Source organism: Anser anser (genome assembly GCF_964211835.1).
Source record: "Anser anser genome assembly, chromosome: 2".
NCBI classification, from domain to species: domain Eukaryota; kingdom Metazoa; phylum Chordata; class Aves; order Anseriformes; family Anatidae; genus Anser; species Anser anser.
In genome coordinates this window covers 146,143,807-146,165,938 of record NC_139721.1, presented here as the reverse complement: position 1 = coordinate 146,165,938, position 22,132 = coordinate 146,143,807, and the positions used below count along the sequence as shown (strand labels likewise).

Here is a 22,132-nt window from a genome sequence, read left to right as displayed (position 1 = left end):
TTCAGATGGCCTCAGAACGAAGGCACAGGGTGGCACTGTCAGCTCTGTGGCGGAACAAGGCCTTCTGCTGCTGCTTTGGAGGAAAATGCTAGAAGGAAGGAAACTTGGCCCCGACGAGCTCCACCCATGGGTAAGCAGAGCAGCAGGCCCAGGCCCTGACCTCGCACATCCCGATCCTTCCTGCCACGGCCTGTCCTCCAGCAGGGGGTGAAGGGAAAGGGGGGGCTGCAGGCGCAGAGCAGGCTGATGGGGGCCACGAGGCCACGAGGGACAGGGCATGGGCCCCCTGCCAGGGCTCGGCTCGGCTGCGGAAGCACCAACAGCTCCCCACAGAGGCCTGACACCCAGCAGCCACCGCCATGGCCGTGCCACGTGGTAGGACGGTCGTGCGGTGGTGGTGGTGCCTGATCGATGAGCACATGCAACTCAGGAGGGTTATTCTGTTTTCTTACACACGTGTCCAGTGGCAAAACCAGAATAGATGATGGGTGAGAGTGTTGGTAATAGAAGATGAAATATACAATATTGCTTAGTATGTGTTACATTTGCAATGTACTGTTCCGGGGCTGCGCTTGGAAGATATAAAAGATATGTGCAAGGACAGCATGAGAGAATGCACCGATTCATGATGAGGAGTAAGGAGGACTAAAAGAATGCCAAATTTGCAAGACATCTAGATAACTGGGGCCTCTTGGACCCCGACAACTGGATCAAACCAACCTTGTGGTTTGGACTGAGACCAAGGGCTCAGAGAGCATGCATAAGAAGAAAAGGTTAAAAAGTTCAACTCTGATGAAGACATCTTACTTCATCCCAACGACCACCCAGACGACCACCAGAGAGTGATACGCAAGCGCAGAAGGACTGATAAGATAATTAGCATACGAAGCAGGGCTAGGCGGAGCTAGGAAATGAATATGCATAGATGTGTTGTGAAACCTAATGCATATGTGATATTTTAGGAGATAAAAGAGAACTGAGTGAACAAATCGGACGAAGTTAGATTTGGGCAGGCATGCCCCTAACGTCTGGCGCCTAATAAAAGCACCTTCATATAATCACTTTGTGGATTATGTGTCTTTATGAACGCTAACAAGAGAACTTAGATGGTGGTTTCTAGCACATGCAAGCCCAGAGATCAAGGCTGGTTTTTACCTAAGGAGTATTTCTAGGGCTGCTCAAAATGTTTCAGATGCAGACCACTGAGAACTGCTTTCTTCCCATGTGAGGTCATGGTTTAAGGGCTGTCAGTCATTAACGAGAGAAGTTTTTCCTAAAGACGAACATATATGCCGTCCACTGAGCATTCAACGAGAGACTTCACCATAGGGTAGAATAATGGAATTGCATCAAAAACAGCAGGAGGAGCTTGTTTTTTACCAAGCTCCTGATCAAAGCAGGTAAATGGCAGTAGGACTTTGTTGGCAGAGAAGCAAAATTAGTCGTGAGACCACAAGAGCCAACAACTTATACACGAAGATAGATATCACCCACTCCAATGGGTGATAAAAGCCTATCTGGAAAAAGAGAAATTGCACGTCTGAAATATCACTGAGACACTGCTGGTGCTGACTACTACCCATCTGAAAAGGCACACAGTTCCTAACCAGAGATGGAGATGTTTTCTCAGTTCAGGGAAGACTCTGTGAAGCCACTGCAGACTTCTGCACTGATTCAAATGCACTCATAATCTGAGTTTTAGATTAATACTGCAAGGTGGATTCAGTTTTTTTTTTTTCCCATTATTCAGAAGCGTCCTGTCACTCATTCCAGGAAATTCCACAAAATGGAAAAGCACACAGAAAATATGGTGTTGTCTTGAAATTTAATCCACCTTCACTGAAAATGTCAAGCCTGTGCACAATTTGAGCGTGCAACAAAACAAACAAGCAAGTCTGATTTCATTTTTAGACTTTTTCCTCCCCTCAGGAAAGTTATAGATTCTCATGGCTTTTTCTGAATTTAAGGTTTTTAGGATCACAGTATTAAGACTTTTCTCGTGTATGTATGCTTTGCTTACTGCATACAAACGATTGAGGCATAACAAAAATAATTTACAACTACATTAGATTCACTGATAGAAACTCTCTCTTGAATAAATCTGTGTTAGTGAGTGAATCCCTCCTGCTCCAAAGAGAAAATCCCATAACCCTTATTATGAAGAGGCTGAAGATATGATATTATATTAACATTTCTACTTGTCAACTAGGGAAGCCACCGATGAAAAATGCATATAATTACATTTCCCTCATGAAAACTCCTCTAATAATCAAAATCTCACCCAAGTTCAACAACATGAAAGAGTAAAGTGCCATTAAAAACACAGAATACTGTAAATGCCTCTTTGATAAAATGTTCATGGCAGGTTTCTTTTAGGTGGTCCCCATCTAGATTTAACTGTGCAGTCTTGAAGTTTTAAGGTTTAAGTCTCTCTACATCTTGATGCTTTCACACCAGATCATCCAAAATCTAGCGCCCATGGCTGAGTGTATTGAATGTAAGCCCACGCTATTCTTGTGAGTAGCTTACCTAAAAATAGTGACAGATATTTGCATCAGTGCTCGATAATGGAAAACTCTTTTCAGACTACAAAATAGCGAGTAATTTATCTATAGCATGCACAAAGTGAAGTCCTTTATTAACTACTACCCAGGGATGATGTTCATCATCCTATTATCCACTTGTTTTGTCAGATCACAGCTATGCTTCACCAACGCCATGAAGATCAGCCATGTGCATCTGCAAAAGCACATCATAGCAAGCCCTGTGAACCAGCTACCAGTTGTCTCCTGTTCTCCGAATTATACTTGTAAGCCTAAGTGTCTTGGAAAAATTGCTGCCATTTCAGATAAAAAAACAGAAAGGCGTAGTCAGAAATCTACACCTAACACATTAACTCTACTTAATTTTATATTGGTCACGGATCCTGTAACTGAGCAGTAGAGGATGAAACAGCCTGAGCTGGCGTGGGAGCTGTGGGAGCCCCCCGGCCTGGCAGCCCACCCCTGGACCAGCAGTGGGACATGTGCGTGCTCACGGGGCTTGCAAACACCTTCCCAGAGCAGCTCAGGTGTTCGGGAAATGCTCCAAACTCCTCAGGTGGCAGACATGGATAGTGGAGATGATTTTTCTTGTTGTTGAGAGACGGTATCTAAAGAAACCATCAAGGCATGATCAGCAGCTCCGTGTCAGTCTAACAGGGAGCAACAATTTAATATCTTATTTGAGACACTCTTCCATTCACATTCCAAACCTGCCAAGATGCACTGTTTGCCCTGGGATGGGTGCTTTGTTTTAAACACGTTATTGAGAGCACGGTTGATAATTCCGCCTTTACTTGTGCTTACTTGAAAATTCATTGTACAGTTAATGCAGCAGTTTGGCTGCTGGGTCAGGACTTTTTTCTGCTTGCACACACGGATGTGATATTTTCAGTGACGTTTTCAGGTGAATGCATACCTGCCTTCAAACCTCAGAAAACCATATAGCCATCTTCACGTCTCAAGCTCCCCTCTTTCCACACGTACCTCCGAGTTTTAAGAGATGCTAGACTTTACCATTTGAGCTTACTGCCGCCCAAAGGGTTATTCTGACCTCTCCTTCAACAGTGGAAGGGCAAGGGCCCTTGCTCAGCCCTTGGTGAGCCTCTCCAGCCTGTGAAATCAGCAGATACACGTACCACAGGTGTCTGCTGGGGTTTGCTCCCTGATCAGCTTCAGAGCTGGCAACAGGGACGCAACAGGAGCAAATCATGGGGAGGAGGGAAGCGATAAGGAAGAGTCTGCTCTCATTGCAGGGAACAGGATTTTAGGCAAGCTCTCCTGTTGTGTGAAACCTCACCTCAACAGGCAATTCTTTTTGATGAAACCACCCATGAAGAAACACAGGAGTACTTATGTCCTATTGCAGTCACATACAGACTCCACACTCACCTACACATAGCCTACATCTCTAATTGCTCTGGTGAAGAGATGCCAAGGGATGTGACATCAAAATATAGAATAAAATTATTACTTTTTTTTTAATATAATTAAGTGAAATTTGGAAAACACCCTAGGTCAAAGTGAACTTTGAGGATTTTTATTCTAGAAGAAAGAATAGTATCAAGAGGTTCACCTAGCCATGTTTCTACTGGCAATGCTACTGCAAGCAGAAAGGCAGTTCTGTTCAGCAAGTGAAGACAGGGACACAGTGCCAGTGGTTTAACAGCTTTCCCATTTTAAAAAAGAAGAGAATGCTAAGGAATTAAATCCTGACAAGCAGAAAAATAATTAAACTTTTCAATTAAACCCTTCAAAACGTAGAAGAGAGAAAAAGCCTTTATTCCAAGCATGCATAGCAGCAGCTCTGTGAACCTGGATCAAAGTGGGGGACGTCAACCCCTTGGCACCACCACGCAGTCCAGAATTACTGACAGCATGGTCACCTTCTGCAGCACCGTCTGCCACAGGCTTCGGTCCCTTTGCCAAATAACTCTTCCCAGTGCACAAGCTCTCTGCTGCTAATGAGGACGCATCTAGCAGAACAGGAACCCCAAGCAAACTCTGACAGCATCCCAATTACACTGAAAAAAAAGATCCAATCATTGATTTTTGGACAAAGAACCGTGTAAGATCTGGACAACAGATCTGCCAGGGCAGGCAGAAGGAAGCTGTTAGGAGGTCTGAAAGGCAACACGCTGACAGACAGCTACATGTCAACTTTTAAAATTTAGTAGGAAAAGGGGAGGAGAATTAAACATAAGAGACTTTGCACCATTCTAGCTACTTCTACAGATGGTGGTGACAGTATTACCTGTAATAAATTGAACTTGTAATATACAGTAAAAATGGAAAATGAACATCACGGACCATCCTGACCACTCAGTCCAAATCCTGAGATTTCAGCACAGTGCTGCACACAGAAGTAAGCAGTGTCCCTCTGAAAGTGCTCTCTGGTACATGTGACTAACAGCAGGTGACAACATACTGTCACACGTATTGAATAACCATCTGGAAAGATAAGGTTGTTCAAGCCGTGTTTGCAAACCAGTTATACAGATATAAGGAGCCGTATAGTACCTGCTGCCCTGCGCCCTAGGGGATCCAGGCAGGGCCTGCCTGCAATGAGATGACAAGACCTGCTGGGATGTTCCCCTGGGAGACAAGACCCAGCAGCTCATTCTCTAGGAAGTGCTAGAACAGATAGGTAGGAAATCTAAGTCAGTCCTTTCTCCCACACGGGATTGTCAACCAAAAAGCCACAGCTGAGAAACACAGAAAAAGGTAGCAAGGAGCATCTTCCAGGAACCATCCCTGCCGAATCAGTAAAGCAACACAGGAATTCAGGAAGGTTAGAAGAGCAGGGCTAGGTGCCTACAGCTATGAAAGATGCAATCTTTCTAAAAGCCTGTTGTAAGAGACCAAAGAGATGCAAGAACTTAAAAGATACCTTACAAGAGTGATGTGTAGCAGGAATTCAAAACTATCAAAGCTGAAAATTTTCTCTGCGAAGTAAGTTGACACGCATGTGGATCTTGGTTGGAAATGAAAGCTTTTGCCTGACTATTTCAACTGCAAAAGCAAACAACTGCCAAAAAAGTTGAACTGGGCAAAAGAAACAAATTCCTCCTAGATCAAAAGCTCCAATTCGTAAAAACATGTCACACGACATATCATTCCTAAGTACTTATCAGCTGAAGGGCAGTGCTAGGATCAATGAGATGGCACCTTGGCTCAGCATATTCCTCGGTAACTTTCAAAAGTCAAGGCACTATTTTTATAACACGCAGAATTACCTGATTATCTTATGCTTGTACAAGAGAGAGTGCGTTGGTGAGGACAGATTATTGCTTCAGAAACAGCAACAGGGATGAAATATTCACAAAAATTTCCAGCTCCTAGCTCTAATAATGGACTGGAAATTTTGCCACATATTCAGTACCAAATATTAATTTAGGGTTGAAGTGAATGCCCCTTACGTACAGATGACGTGTGAATATCCCCAAAGCACGGTGACATTAGGACACTCAGGGCACACCACTCCTTTCATTCAGCAGAATACGCAACCGCCGTGGCCGACCTCATAGCAGCAAAGGACTCAGCAGAGCATCACCAGCAAGGTGAGACTGCAACGAAAGGGGAGACTGTAAGATACAGTCTTCTTTGATCCACGGACTTAGTAAACATGACATAAATACCCACTTTGTTCTCAACTGTCTTTGGAGGCTGCAGGTATAACATCTCCTTCCCCCCAAAAAAAAAAAAAAGGCAAAATGCTTTTAATTCTTTGGCCTCAATTTGAAGGCCAAGCAAATAAAACATACTACTTCTGGATGTGTTTTTAACTGCAATAGTGAAGACAACATTGACGTCCACCAAAAGAAAAGGCCCTCCTACCAAAGGAAATACAGTTAATAAAACAAGTCCTAAAGGAGACTACATTGCTGTAAAAGAACATCCATCTAAGCAGCGGAAGCTAACATCTCACCATGTGATCTTAATATCCAGGCCAGTGAGGAAGATAAACAGATCTTCAAAGACATCGGAAGGCCTGTAGAGTAGCAAAAACAATAAATAAATAGTGGTGTTACAAAGCAACAACATGGTAGTCCCTGGGACCAGTTGCGGTTTCACAGAAGGGCGGGCTTCACTACCAGGGCCCCTTGAGCACACCACCAGATGGTTAAGCACTGTCCCAGCAGCACTGCTTGCAGCTGTACAGTCAAACTCTTGAACTAACTCTTAACACCTCCTCTTTATTATATTAAATAGTTGCTTAGCGAATACCTAAGAGGAAAACCAAACGCAACATATTCAACAACTGCTCTTTTTATCACATCTTCAACACTATTCCTTGACCAGCCATATCAAGTAATTAACGTACGAAACACATCCCCCAACTCCAGTAAATGCTTTCTGAACATCTGCCTAGGAAGAAAACAAGCCTTGCCCCAGAGGAAATTCACTCAATATGACTTGCAGGTGTAACATGAGCCAATAAAGAAAGCCCCTTCCAGTTAAAAATGTCAATTACATCGGAAAGGATAGCATCATTTTGGGGACAGATAATAAATGATAAGCTGTTAATCAGTTCTCAGTGCACCTGCCCATTCCTTTGTTGTCCAGCTTCAGAAAGATGTGTTAGGAAAAAGCAAAATCCTGCTCCCCCCCGGCCCTGCCAAGCGCTATATGGACGGCCGCTTTCTGTGTGTCACTTGAGACCACGCAGAAAAGCCCAAATTGCATTTGTGTGTTAGTGAAGCTGTTTTGAAGGGCATTAACTCGGTCCCTGCCATTTGGTTGGCATCTATTTTAAAGCAGCGCCTGCAATCCTCTTTCCCAAATTGCCTGATGAGTTTGGCAAGCTGTCGCTGTTCAGCTAACAACAGCTCCAGGTTTTGGAAGGGGGAAAACAAGCTATTGCGTGGTGAGCAGAGCCAGGAGCCAACAAGCTTTCTGTATGTCATCTGAGGCTGACAGAGTAGTCCTTGCTGCATTAGTTCAGAGGACATCACCTGAAGAGCGTGTCTGTGTGATGTATGTGCATGCATCTTAAACAGTTGATTAGCAAATTAATCCTCATCCCTTCCAAATTATCTGTGACCACTCACGCATGATGAAATCCTGTAGTGTGAACTGTGTTGAAAACATGCAGCAGATCGACTAAGGCTACACAGGGGCTCAGAATGATCAGAGGTATGTTCATTGTGAAAAAAATGACTCAAACGTTTTAGGCTGGAAGAGACTTTTCTGTAAAATGGTGAATGATCAAAGACCTATAGGCAGCAGCTAAGCATGTAAGAAAAGTCACTTAAAACAGAGGGTTATTAAAAAAAAAAACACTGACTCAAAGGAATTTTCAAGTAATAGAAAATTAGCCTGCGAAGTTCATTGGCAGAGGATGTTATAGCGCATAATCTGTGAATCAAAAGGGAATGAAGTGAGCTCATGAAAAATAGGCCGCCCTTATCTACTAAGAGAAGCCATCTGCCTTAGCTAATAAGCAATGTGCAAAATACCAGCACTAAGGACTACCACTGGTGAAACACCACCTATACTTCCAACTGTTTCAAGTGCCAGTTCCCTATCCTGGGCAACCCCAAGACCACATGCACCACAAGAAATAGGATGTTGGGCAAATATAAGAGTCTCAGGAAACCTAGAGTCACTTTGCCTTGGCTGTCGGAAAAGGCAGAATGATGTATATTAAAAATAATGCATTCAAGATTGTTCTGTTCCCAGTTTCTGAGCAAAACCAAACATTCGCATGATACAAAACACAAGAGCAGAGACTAAATTAAAAAGTGAGCAACAAGTTAATCTGTCCTGATGTCTGATTTTTTTTGCCGTTATTTCAATTTACTCCATTTAGAATGTCTTCTTAGGACAGAGCATTCAACTTCCATGGATTAAAAACTACTTAAATAAATAAATTCAGACTGAGCTCAGGAAGAGACAAGGCAAAAGAAAATCAAGTAGTATTTCTGGTGCTGAAAGATAGGATTTTCTAGGAACACAACATGTAGCATCACATGTCAATACCTTTATCATTAAGGTTATGGATTAAAAAAATGAACTATGAACTTACTCAAACTACTGTAACATACAAACCTCTGCAAATAAACTGGCAGTGCCATCACTATTTTTGTTGTTTTTAAGCAAAGAAAAAGTCACGTTATTTTGTAGTAGCAATAGTTTCTTTTTTATTTTTAATATACTTTAGGAAACAATATACAAAGCTGAGCTTTGCCACCATTTTCAAACGGTGGGTTGCTCCAATTACACAAATTCAGCGTTTTGTGATGGTTAAGAACAGCAGTCAGCACCAGACTTAAACAGTTAGCTACAACACAAACATCCTTCGAAATGAAATGTCATAATATCAAGACAAGTAAACCAGGAGTTAACATATGACAACTGTTGGGGAGGTGTCTTAAATCATTCTTGTTGAATTTTATATTTCGTTAAATATTTTATACACAATTTCCTGTTTACAAGTTTTAAACAAAACCTCCCTTGAGGAATTATTTAAGTACAAAAACGTTCAACAAGAACAGTTCTAATAAAGAGTCCCCAAACAGACCAAAATTTAATGTGTTGACCAAAGGAAATGAAAACCAGTGTTTCTTTGTTTTAACATGTTTATTACAACAGATACAATTCACATCTGACTAGCTTTTTTTTTCCTCTTTCCCCTCCCACAACCATGTTAACATGTTCATTGGGCTATTTCTTTATATTTGAGCAAGTAATGTACTTTCAGCACACATGCCCAGCAGTACTATAAGTCCATTCTTACAGGGTGCAAATGGAAATACGTTTCAATAATTTATACAAACAAGTGGGTTATGCTCAATCACTGCAATTTTAAGCTACTGTACACAGGAATGAAAAGATTATAGAAAAAGTGCCATAGCAACAGTGCCTTAAGAAAAAGAGAAAATTAGAAGCATTAAAAAACTGATAAAATCAGATTTAGGATTTCACGGGGAAATGGAACACAGAAAATGAAAAACATTTCTCTGTAAAACAGAAATGGAGAAGCACTGCTCTTGATTCGGTGCAAGTGTGGAAACAGTTGTTTCATGATATTTTTGTACATTACCCAAATTGTTGCAGCCTTAGACACAGATCGCCTGGCGCTTGCATTGAATTTTAGGAAATGCAAGATTTCTGAATGATAAATTAACTAAAAAAAAAAAAAAAGAAAGCTAATTTTTGCAGACAGGTTTACATGTAAAAGGCTAGGTATTTAGCCACCTCAGCATTGATTAGTTTTGGATGTCTAAGCTCTGATACACATGGCTTCCCATGGCTTCACTCTACAAAACATATTTACAACGTGAAGAATACATCTACAAGAAATCTACATTTCAAGGGTTTTACAAATCATTCTTGTATCTTTCCCCTGAATTTGACTCCCTCCTGTCCCCTTCCCCATGTCATCTTTTTTTCTGCCCAGCTCAACGGTCCAAAGTCTACTCAAATGCAGCTCAAAAGTGTTAAGACTGGGCATCAGTTTAATAGTTCCTGTACTCAAAACCATGTGCAATTGTTTACAACTTTTCACACCATGAAGGAATTCTGATTCTTTAGCTTTTCAAGTTCTTTGATTTGTTGTCTCAAAAATAGTATCCTGCAAGAGAAAAAAAAAAAGATTAGTGTAAACATTTTCATCACACAGAGATATTAAGTACCTACACAAATACTTTACAATTTCCTGGATGCCAAGCTTCTTAGCTCCATTAATAAACTTGAAGTATTTTAAAATGAATTCCTAATCTATTTAATCACCTACAGACTCCACGTGCAGGTGCAGAAACTGCAGTACTGGATTCCGTTATTAAAAAAACTAAGCTGCTGAGTTTCATTATGACTGAAACACAGTGACGTTTAAGCCTACTATTCAGCTGAATTTAACTTCAAGAAGAAGTGGAACACAGCAGAAGAGTACGCTAGCTCAATATTCTAAAAAATGCTGTTATGCCTGGGATGCAGTTTTCCAAACTGTGCAACAACCCAAAGCACTCAAGTTTTCAGCAAATACAATGCTCCTCTGTCCCCACCCTAACCTCAGTACCTCCAGTGGTACAAAGGTTAGTTTTTTTTTTTCTTTCCCCATAGCCTTGTTTTCTATCTAAACTTGCCTGTTCTTGGAGACACAGTGCCACTAGGGAGACAAGCCATTGCCTTCACATCTTTCAACTTATTTCCTCCCATTGTTCTAGAGGATTTTATACTGCACTAGATTTAGGTAACAGTGCAGGCAGAAGAGTTACACATGCTCTTGCTTCCCTGAAACAATTATCTCCTTAACACAGCCCGATGTATTTTAGTTTGATTCAGCCATATACAGAGTAATTTAGTGAAGAAGTTTTAAAGAAGGAAATTTTCTTCTAGGCAAAACACTTTTTTTTTTTTTTTTTTTTTTTTAGTATTTAGCTCTGTGACTGGTAGAGGAAAAAATATTCTGAAGTTTGCCTCTAGTTATGGAAAATTCCTATATTAAAAGATCCAAGAAAAAGCTGCAACTACACTTGACTTAGAAATCAATTACGTTGCTAGCACTTCCCATATGAACTTTTCTTCTACTACTGCACTGGCCTAAACGATTATTTCAGTTAACAAACATGTGGTTCAGATACCATTTCCTACAGTTTTTAATGAGTATTTTGTAACAACTTTTCATAATGCTGAAATGTAACGCAAGCATGTGAATGAAGAAAAAATTAAGAAAGAGTTGAAACATGACATAAATATTCTGCAAGTCCAAAGCAACTTTAATAAGATGGAGAAAGTTCATCCACTTTAGCGGACGTTTGTAGAACCCTTTTCAAATACATCCCCAGTTCTGTAAAAATCAATTTTCTACTGAAAAGTAGATAAACAATCAGGATACACACACTGAAAAACACATTAAGCTCAGGTATAAAAGGTATAGGCGTATGAAATGTATCAGTGAGTGAAGAGTGTCATTTCACAAACTGTCAGTTCTGGTTCAAACAACACACTTGCTTTGAACAAAGATCAAGTTCCTTCTCACAACAAACTTAAATAGTTCTATTCTGTACAAAAATACAGAAATTATATCATTATTCAGGTTGATAGGCTTTGATAATCCCATACTTTGTGAAGGCCTCCCCCCTATCCACCCACCCAAATTAGTACTTATGCCACATATTCATTGTCTTTGGGATGGCAGCGAAAACAAAAGAAACGTATTATCAGAGATTCAAAGTCGTAATCATCGCTATCCATTCACGGCTTAAGGATTCATGGTGTACAAGAAACAAGGTGCCATATAGGGAGCTCAACAATGACATTTGACATGTTATGTCAGATAAAATGTGCCTCCAGATACAGAAATGAAAGCTTAAGAGGTTTTTACTTCATCTGTAAGGAACCAAGCAGTTCCTACAGAAACTGTAATTTATGTAATGACACTATGAAGCTATGAAAGAATGAACATTTTATATTTTTTTATTAAGGAAAATGTAAAAATATTTTACAGCCTACTTCTGACTACAATGATTGTTTTACCAACTACCAAAAAGCAAGAGCTTCTGGGATAGAACTAGCTGTTTAAAAGGCATACAACACTATTAAGGCTGCATGACATAGGAAATAAGAATCACTGTAGTCAAACTATAGTGTGACTTAGTATACAGGATAACATCATTCAGAAAGGAAACTTAGTACGAAAGTTAACTCAGGATCATGACTACCAGTGAAAAATGTTTCAGCACATGTTGTAAGACTAAACTTCTCTATGTTGCACAACAGTCTCTGAAACAATATACAACCATGCTGTTAATAACAAAGACATCCTCTATTACTGATTTACGAAGCAGAGTCTACTTTGCCATAATCACCTCTTTCTCGCTAAAGAACCCCAAGACCTTCTCAAATACCTCCTACCCAAATAAAAAAAACTAGTTTTTCCTTAGCTTGTGATATCAACAAGAACTTGTCAGACTTGTTTGACTCAATAAATGTTTCATGAGCATTGTAGTGGTTAAGGCCAGTATAAACCACGTAGATGTGTATCTATGTAATCTATGCATCAAGTATGGACAGGTATTTTAGAATTATTCTGAACTACTATGGGAATCTTAATCCACTAATATATCTGGAAAGATCTGCCTTTTCCATCTGTATAAGCAAAAATATATACAGATGTTGAATATCTGCCTCTATTCACTTGACACTATCAGGAGTTATCTGTGTGGGAAACAGGTAGAATGTACAGAGGGAAGACAGCTCTCAAACCTGGTAAAGATGAGCATACTTACGAAGTCATCAGTAAATACAGCTCATGCAAAACAATATGCAAATGGGAATTCTAATGCCACCTTGAAAATTACCTTTCTGAAAACAAACACACTTACCTTTGCTCACGCAAAGTTGCTTGAATTTCACATACTCGAACTAAAGATCTTAAATTCTTTAATTCAGTACAAATTTCTGACATATGAACACTTCCCATGTTGTGGGCTTCCTCACGTAATCTTGACGCCTACAACAGATATAAAGGTTAGGATTTTGACTCAAGCACTGGAAACAATTGGCTGTAGCCAAAGGACCGTTGGATGAATGTGTCTTGAAACAGCAAAGCACTGCAACTCTGAAGCGCTATGACTTCTAAACACACTGTAAATTAAATCAGAGGCGCATTGAGTTCTCCACAAAAGCCCATTTAGAATCAGAAATTAATTATATCGGATGTCAGTAGATTCTGTAACTCAGGCTCATGCAGGAATGTTTTACATTTCCTTGATCCTAACAAATGTTTGTTCGATCATCTTGAAGTTAGCACATGACAGAGTTCTGAGTTTCCCAATTAATTTGTTCAAGTAGTTAAAACCCTCCAGCCACTTTCTCAATGGCCAGCTTCAATTTCTCATCTAAATTAAGCCTCAGTGACAAAAACAGTTGAATGCCATCTTTTCACCTACTTCATTTAGAAAACAAAACTTAACCCTCTTCATGAGTTCTCTTCTAGACAACCTCCATTATTTCAGTATTTCCACTTAGCCATGTGGAGATGAGCACGTGTATACTCAGAAGGCACGACCCATCTTCCCAGTTTGAACATTTCTTAACCTCTTGTCACTGAACTAGATATACGACTCCAGCTAACTAACTCAACAACAAAAGAATAGTAGCGTCATTTCTCAGATTGCAATATAGAAAGAGGACTTCTTGCAAGCAGCACAATGAAAAAGTTTATTTCTCAACTAGATCCTGTTCCTGCAGTGTTACTGTTTAGCATTGTTCTCTGCTGCACTGGGCCTGGGATGGAGTTAATTTTCTTCACAGCAGCCTGCGTGATGCTGTGTTTTGGCTTTGTACCTGAAGCAGTACTGATAACACAGCCGTGCCGTAACTACTGCTGAGCACTGCTTACACGCTGTCAAGGCCTTCTGTTTCGCATACTGCCTACCCAGCAAGCAGGCTGGGGGGTGCGTATAAGGCTGGGGGAGAACACAGCTGAGAAACCTGACCCAAAACAGATCACATAACATCATGCTCAGCAAGAAAACTATGGGGGCAGTGGGAGGGTGGGTGCAATCTTCCAGGGGTTGCTGTTGCTTCAGGACTGGTTGGGCATCGGTCAGTCAGCTGGTGGTGAGCGATTGCTTTTGCATTGCCTTTGTTGTTTGTTTCCCCTCCCTTTTCTTTATTAAGCTATCTTCATCTCAGTCCAGGAGTTCTCTCACTTTCGTTCTTCCAGTTCTCTCCCCTACCTCAGTGGGGGCAGTGAGCAAGTAGCTGTGTGGTGCCTAACTGCCTACCAGGGTTAATCCATAACATCTGCTGAAGTACTTGTACATCTCATTTTTCCCTTCCTGAACAGAACTGTATTTAGCACAGATCTTCATTAACTTCTAGAATTTATCCAGTTCAAAGAACTTTGTGATCTAATTCCCTCCATTAAGTTTTCTTTTCTGGATTGTGTTGACAGCCAGGAGTACACCTGGTCTCCAGTAGGACATCATCATCTCATGGCCTACATACACAGCTCCAAAGCCTTTTAGAGCGATAGTGAACTAGCAGTAACCAACTCTGAGTAGTTTTTGAAGCTGTCCAGCTATGCATCTTAAAGCAACTTCACCCAGAAGGTCTTAGAATCATTTTTGCATATAAGATTCTTGTTAAAAGGTGTTAACAGCCTTGCTGCAAATCAGGATATAACATTTGTTATTTTCTAGTATTACCAATGCCTGATCATCAAAAGAGAAAAATTTGACATAATTTTAATAAAATATCCATGCTGACTACCATCAGAATTTTCTTTTTAGGTATTTGTAAATCATTTTTCTTACTGGAATATTGTTCAATACTTGTATTACCTCTATGTTTACTGAGTTGAGATTGTCTACAATTCCCTTTCTCGTATTACTTGAGGAGGAGGTAATTATGCCAACTATTTTCTGATTAGACACATTACTGGATTATTTACCAGTTTTCTACATTAATCTCTCCTAACTTTTAGCTACGTTCAGGATTAGTTTCAGCTGCTAATTACTGCGCTGTACAGTTCTTGAAGTCTGACTGCTTTAACACATAATTTTGGTGAGCAAGACCAGATATTTATTTTGATGTTTACTCTGGCATGTGCTCTTAGGCCCTAATTTCAATGTCAGCTAAGCATCTGGCTAGAAATCTAAAGAAAAAAGGCACTGTATATTGCAGCCTCTACACTTTCACCTAACTTACCTTCTTCGCTATGTATTGCACCTACACTTTCCTTCATTTTTCTTTTATATCAAATATGTGACTTAAGTCCCTCAAGTACAACTATTCAAAAGTGGTCTGTTAACACTGTCATGTGAAGTCATTGGAAACAGCAGACAGGACAACACAGTATTTAACAACTGGTACAAAGGTAAGAGCATCCAACAGGGTTCACAACTCCACAGCATTAGCTGGTTTTCTTTGATCTCTATTATTGACACTGTAGGGAAAAAATGAGCTATAAACTGTATAAATCTACATTTTCTATGTTACAATAACTCTCAGTTCAGTAAATAACACTACCACTCTGAACTCTCCAAGCACTGGGCCAAGACCACGGGGAGAAGTGCCTGTGCTGCATCATGTCCTTCCGTAAGTGCACATTCCACAGCAATGGTGGTTTGACTCAGCACAGCTTTTCAGTATCTTAAAATTGTATTTAAAACTTAATGGGGAAAAAAACGAGGCAACAACCAAGAACCCAAAGCACAATCCACACAGAGAATGAGTCTAGACTGTGCTTCTAGGAGTCACCCTGCAAGTTACTTGCCAAAAACTTCCTGTGTAGGCTTGAGCCAGCAGGCAGCCATTCTTCAAAAGGCCAAAGTAAGCTGGGCTAACTAAGGTTAATACCGGACACAGACTTTGTCAGACAGGTTTGCTTGTGACAGAAAGGACTTGAACTGGACTCAGTATCAATACCATTTCTTTGAGTAACACATTTCAAGTAGCTGACATGCATCCAGTTTCCCTATATTACCACCAAAAGGGTATGTTTCGTGCACTTCCTTTTAACAATGACAACTCTATGGATTTCCATTTAGGGAAACAAAACAAACAAACCAAAAACAAGGTCCAAATTTAGTCTGAGACCCCTACATCGCCTTAAAAACCAGGTACCACAAACAAGGCACAGTTCTTTTTTCACTGCAAAGAGTTAATAACTCAGTGGCTCAAACTGTGGATTGGTTTCACATAGTTTTAAGTATATCACCTAATTAATGACATCTTCCACATCGCAAAAATATCGTTATTGAAAAATTATGTTGAAATTTATGTTCTTTGTAAATTTCAACAGAACTTTGGCAGTAAGAGAAAATAGCTATGATGACTATTATTCCATTGGAGAGAATTTCAAAAGCACTGGTACATTAAGCAAGAAAATACCCAACTGCTGAACAGTAATCACATGTAAAGCCTGCAAGGTCTGGCCTAACCTCCCACCTCCTTCTGGCTGAGGACAAGCATGGGGTTTTGTTTCTTTTTTAAAGATGCTTCCAATTTCTAGAAAAAGCAACCTGGGTAACAAAAATAGTTTTTTTAAGCTACCCGTTTAGCACCCTCAGAAGGAACAGAGTAGAAGTGTACTCACCTGCTTTTCCGCGTGGTCTGCAGGCCAGCCTTGAACATGCTTTATAAGGTTTTCATTGAAGTGTGCTGCTAGCGTAGGTGTTAATGAACAAGTGGGTCGTACAGATGTATTCTGCGGTGCAGATGTTGAATTCGATGCACTAGTGCTAGAGGTATGATTTGGACCTGGTGATGGGCTTCTTTGACTACTAGAAGAAAGAATTTTTTAAAAAATAAGCATCTAAAAACATACGTAAACATGTAGAGAAACAAACAAAATTCACTGCTTCCAGCCACAAAATACATGAAGCATTTAAACTGTAAATATTTCTGGTAGATCAACCCTGTGGCACTTTTCCACAAACCTTGTGGTTGCATGGGAACCATCTGAGTGCTACAGCATGGCACTTTTTTTTCTTTAAAGACTCTGATAGCTGGTCAAGAAATGTAAGCTGTGCCTGTATTTTAGTGTTACACAGAGAACATATACACGCATATTCCACCTTCTTGTTACATATGCTAATAGCTGCAAACATAAGATTTTCAGTAACTACGTATCAGAGTCAGGCAGGCTTATTCAAGAGATTAACAGCAAGTGCCACAATAGCTATTAAGCACAAAGCCTGATCTCCTGATCTAAAAATACACCCATACGGGCTTTGAGGAGTTTAGCCATTTACCAGTGCCAAAACACCAATGCCTAGGGGACTGTTAACACAGTACATCCTCGCTTCAGGTGTTCAGGAAACCAGAAGCATCACAGCAAAGCATCACAGAAGCAGCAGCACATTTGTAGCTACCAACTTGACTGCTTTACTTGAACATATTCACATTAGTGCACAAACCAGAAAAATGGCAATCGGTTACTGGAGAATTTGTTCACAGAAGCAAAAAAAAAAATAGTGGGAACAAAAGACGTGTTCAGTTAATAACTCTATACTGTAAGCCAAATCAAAGACACTGTATCCTGAACAAAGCCTTTCACTGTCCTCTTTCGATCTCCACATGCAAGCAAAACTGACTTCCACATTTTCTGAACACGACTGCCATACACAGCTTTTCCAATTCTATTTTTGCAACTGTATTTCTTGGTCAAAAACTCTGCTAGTTTTTACTAAACAAACCCTCTCATGCTGATCTTTGAGAACAGTCTTTTGCCATCCACTGAGTTCAGTATTACATTATCTATAAAGTGTTCTAGCTATTGCTTTAAGCAACATTTATTTTTTTTTTTTAAATCACATTCCTCTAATGGTTGCCCTCTCGCTCCACTTTACAAGACACTTTTCCTCTCTACCTCCTGATGCTCCACGTGTACGGGAGAATCATACAAGTTCCTTTTGAAGAATCTCATCTCATTAAAGGCCTATTCCTGCTGCAGTGTCTAAAAGAGGTGGGTACTGCTCAGCTAAATCTTTGGTAAACTGATATAGCTGGCTAATAGCCCTCGTACTCCCAATTTCCAAGTACCCACCCTTCACCTTACACTTAGCCTGTAAGCTCTCAAGTTAAAGTAGTCTTTTATTGTTCCGTTTGTACCACTTCCCTCAACAAAGCTGTGGTATACAAGCTGAACACCTAACATTAAGCCCAACAAGCTACAGAAGCTCCCCCCAAATAAATGAAAATCACTGACACTTAATTTCCAAGTGTCTAGAAGCCTAGGCATCAACACCAGCACAAACATCATGCTCACGCCGTACGGATCCAACCACATCTGACAACTGCCAGAGCTGCAGCTACACAACTCTGCTATGTATGGAGGTGAAGTTTCAGCACATATCCTTTTTCACTCCCTTGGCCCTTGCCAAAACAAGGCTTTTATATTCTTACATCCCTTCCCAGTGCTCTCAATCGCTTCCACGGCCCCTCCACTCCCAGAGGGAGGCTCTGCTCTTGCACTTAACTAAGAGGCAGGAGTAGCACTGGTTGATTTTCTTTGGCACTAAATATGCTGAGAAATGGTAGCACTAATTACTTAGCCATTTCACAAGATGCACTTGCTCACAACCAATTTCCTCTAGCGCTGGTAGTAGCTTTCAGTGCAGCCCATAATTTCAGTCTATTTCTTAAAATTTTCTTGCTACTTATCTGCAAGTAACGTAAAGAAAAAACAAGTCTGAGAAGAGCTATCATAATTCATTGCCTAACCACCCCCTTGAGGACTGCCACAACATCCCAGCACAATGCAACTATCTTCACAGCCCAGTGCCCAGCCATTTACCCTAATCGCTCACACTTGCAAAGTACAACAGCTTTCCAAACAAACAGCCTACTAATTAGGTATGGCACACTGCTCTGCAGCAACAAAGACTTGTGTTCCACTCCAGAACTTTGTTCAGCCTCATTCCTTTCAGTGCCCCCTAACTTGGGTAAAAGCTTATATTAAAAACACTTACGCAGACTTTGTCAGGCAGCTTCCTTAGAGTTGTATACATAAATCTCCCCTGATTTCAGACAGTAGAAGTTGTAAAAAGGAATGTAAAACATAATGGGGGAAAAAAAATATTACTTTATGCTATATGCTCTCTTCAGTAATTGGCTTAACCACTTTAAAACCACTTACAAGTAAAAATGACTAACAGTAGAAATAGGAAATGTTCAGTTGATATGGAAAAAATGGATTTAGATTTTGAAGCTGGAGCTCAAACTATCCAAGAATGTGAGGGCAGCAAGGGCTGCACATCAGCAGCAAAAGAAAGGCTAAGGAACAGGTGGGGCTGTCCCTCGGTAAGGCAAGGGAACCTGCTGACGAAAGTCATGGATAAGACCAGAACAGTCAGTTACTTTTTTTGTCTGGGTTTTTACTGTTAAGGTCTGCTCTCAGGCCTCCCACATGTCCGAGCACATCCGCAGAGCCAGTTCAAGTGAAGCACTACACTGCAACAGAGAAACACATTAAGGAGCAGTTAAACCAACTGCATGTTAAGTGTATGCAACCAGACTCTATGCACCTGAGGGCAAAGAGGGAGCTGGCCAGCGTAACTGAGGTGCTGCGTCACGTCAAAGCATCGAGGTGAGCAGGAACGCTGCCTGATGATGTGGGAAAGAGGCAGATGCTACATCACAGCCATCTTCAGGAAGCACCCAAGGAGGACGACCTGGGGAACTAGAGGCCTGTAGACCTAATCTCAGTCTGTGAAGATTACGGAGCAGGTCTGCCTGGAAGCCATTTCCAAGTACATGAAACACTAAGAGGCAAAATACAGAGAGCCAGCACAGATCTGTCAAGGACAAATTCTGCCTGACCAACCTCATGTACTTCCATGATGAGATGATCGGCTTAGAGGAAAGGAGAAAGCAGTGATGTTGTTTATCAGCCTTCAGCAAGGCCTTTGGCATGGTCTCCTGTAGTTTTCTTACAGCTTAACTCCTCACTTACTGACATCCGTATTTCATGTGCAAGGTGAACAGAAAACTGACTGGATTGTCAGGCTGAAAGGGCTGAGTCAGCAGGACAAAGTCCAACTGAAAGCCAGTGACTAATGCTGTCCTTCACTGATCCATATTGGGGCCAACACTGTATTATGTCTTTATTAGCAACACAGACGATGCCACAGAGAGCTCCTCTGGTGAGTCTGCAGCTGGGAGGAACAGTCAGTATGTTGTAGGGTGGGTTGTTATCCAGAGGGACCAGAATGAACAGACAGGAATCAATTTCAAAAATAAAAGGCAAATGCAAAGTCCTGCAGCTGGGCTGGAATTCCCCTTTGCAACAATACTGGAACCACCCCACAGAACAGCACAGGCTGGCTGCTAAGGGGGTAGAAACGTGCTTTGCAGAAAAGGACCTGAGCATCATGGCAGACAAGTTAAATGCGAGTCAGCAGTGGATCCCCATGGCAAAGCAGGCCAAGCACATGCCAGGATTTATTAGAAAGAGCATGGCTGAAGAAAGGAATTCCTCCTCTCCCTAAGGGCTTGTGAGAGCCACAGTACCTGGAGTACTGCGCAGTGTGGAGCCCAAAACCGGGCAAGAAAGAAGCTGTCATACCAGAGGAATCCAGCAGAGGACCACAGAGTTGTTTGGGGGCTGAAGCACACACCAGGAGAAGCTCTAAGAACTGGATTTGTTCAGTCTGGAAAACAGAAGACTGGGGGAAGGGGGATGAAGGATCTTCTTACTGTCTTCAACTACATATGGGGAGAGCAGACAGGGCCAGACTCTCTCTCAGATGCACAGTTGTAGGCCAAGAGGCAGAGGTGCAAGTTGAAACAAATGAAATTCTAATTAGACGTAAGGAAAAAAAAAATCACTGTGAGGGTAGTCAAACATTCAAAGAAGATGCAAAGAGAGGCTGCAAAACCCCTATCCTTACAGACAAAGATCACCAAAACAACGTGATCTTCGGTCCTATTTTGAGTTGGGACTTGGACTATATCACAACCAGAAGTCTTTTCCAACCTAAATTATTCTGCATATTCACACAGCATCAGCATACTGATGGTTTAGAGAAAGGCTGAATTTATTTACTAAGCAGAACTGAGGCATGACCTTCAATGCTTATTTACACCTTAGCTGCAATAGGATCAAAGTCCCCCTGTGAATTGTTTCCCTCATTTATCATCCTGACTTCCCTAACTCCTACCTAACCAGCAGGAATCTCAAGACATCAAACATTTCAGAGAAATAACTAAAGTCTGTAGGTTTCTCAAAAATACAGTTTTATCTTAATTATAAGTAGAACACACTGTCATAAAGTATCCTAGCATTGCTACATTAGCAGCAGGGGGAGCTACTGATGCAGCAATGATACGAAACTACTAGTATGTATTTTAATGCTTCGCTAATGCCAAATACCAGCCTTAGCTGCTAAATGAATTACAGACTGTCTGTGCCACAAGTAATGAAATGTTTCCAGACAGGCAAAAGCATCTGTACAAGAACATGAAAACAGGATGGTTGTGAAACACACTACTACAAAATACAGAAATCTTACAACACGTAAAAAACTGGGGGAAAGACCTCCCGGCAGCAGTTTTGCATTTTCTAAAGAAAGGGAAAAATATTCCTGGCCCTTTACAGAAATAAAGGGAAAACAGTAACCTGATGAAACTAATTACAGAGGCACACTCATTTATTTTTGTTTTTAAAATGGTGATAATTCATGGCATGTCTTTGGAATCAACTCTTAGAAAAAGGCTCACTGTATGCCTACGTTGCATTAATTTCCTAACTAACAGCAATGAAACGTTCAAAACTTCTGCAAAACGGATCTGTGTTGAAACTAGCACCATGCAGAGAAGCAGATCCTTAACTGTTACAGCCTCTTTTAGGACCACCCAGTCACAGTCCAGGTTGTGAAGCTGTTGTTCCGTTCGTATAAAAAGACAAAAGGGAGTCAGAACTAAGAGCAGTCCAAAATCCAAGCGATTGCTTTCTCCTACAAAGGAAAAGCATGTTCTTAATCAGTTCAGAAGTACTGCTCAGATGTAGGAAATCTGTAGATGAGTAAATCTGCATCTCGGCTGGTCCATTTTTGTTCAATTCCACAGCACTGACCAGAACAAAATACACATCACACAGATGTTTCCAAATCACCTGTTATATTTTTTTTTTTTTT

At 40.9% G+C, this 22,132-nt stretch overlaps 1 protein-coding gene across 4 annotated transcripts in view; it reads right to left on the bottom strand.

Annotated features, from left to right (window-relative positions):
- Positions 1-8,658: 8,658 nt before the first annotated feature.
- Positions 8,659-22,132, bottom strand: part of WAC (WW domain containing adaptor with coiled-coil) — a 62,124-nt gene continuing 48,650 nt past the window's right edge. For 2 of the 4 annotated variants that reach the window (XM_083826052.1, XM_083826053.1), the window contains exons 12-14: positions 16,591-16,777; positions 12,869-12,996; positions 8,659-10,116 (exon numbers count right to left, since the gene is read on the bottom strand). In XM_083826052.1, the coding sequence (XP_083682178.1) occupies positions 10,047-10,116; positions 12,869-12,996; positions 16,591-16,777 (385 nt within the window). In that variant the 3' untranslated portion in view covers positions 8,659-10,046. The remainder of the gene's footprint in view (positions 10,117-12,868; positions 12,997-16,590; positions 16,778-22,132) is intronic. The other 2 variants (XM_083826054.1, XM_083826055.1) reach the window with 1 other exon arrangement.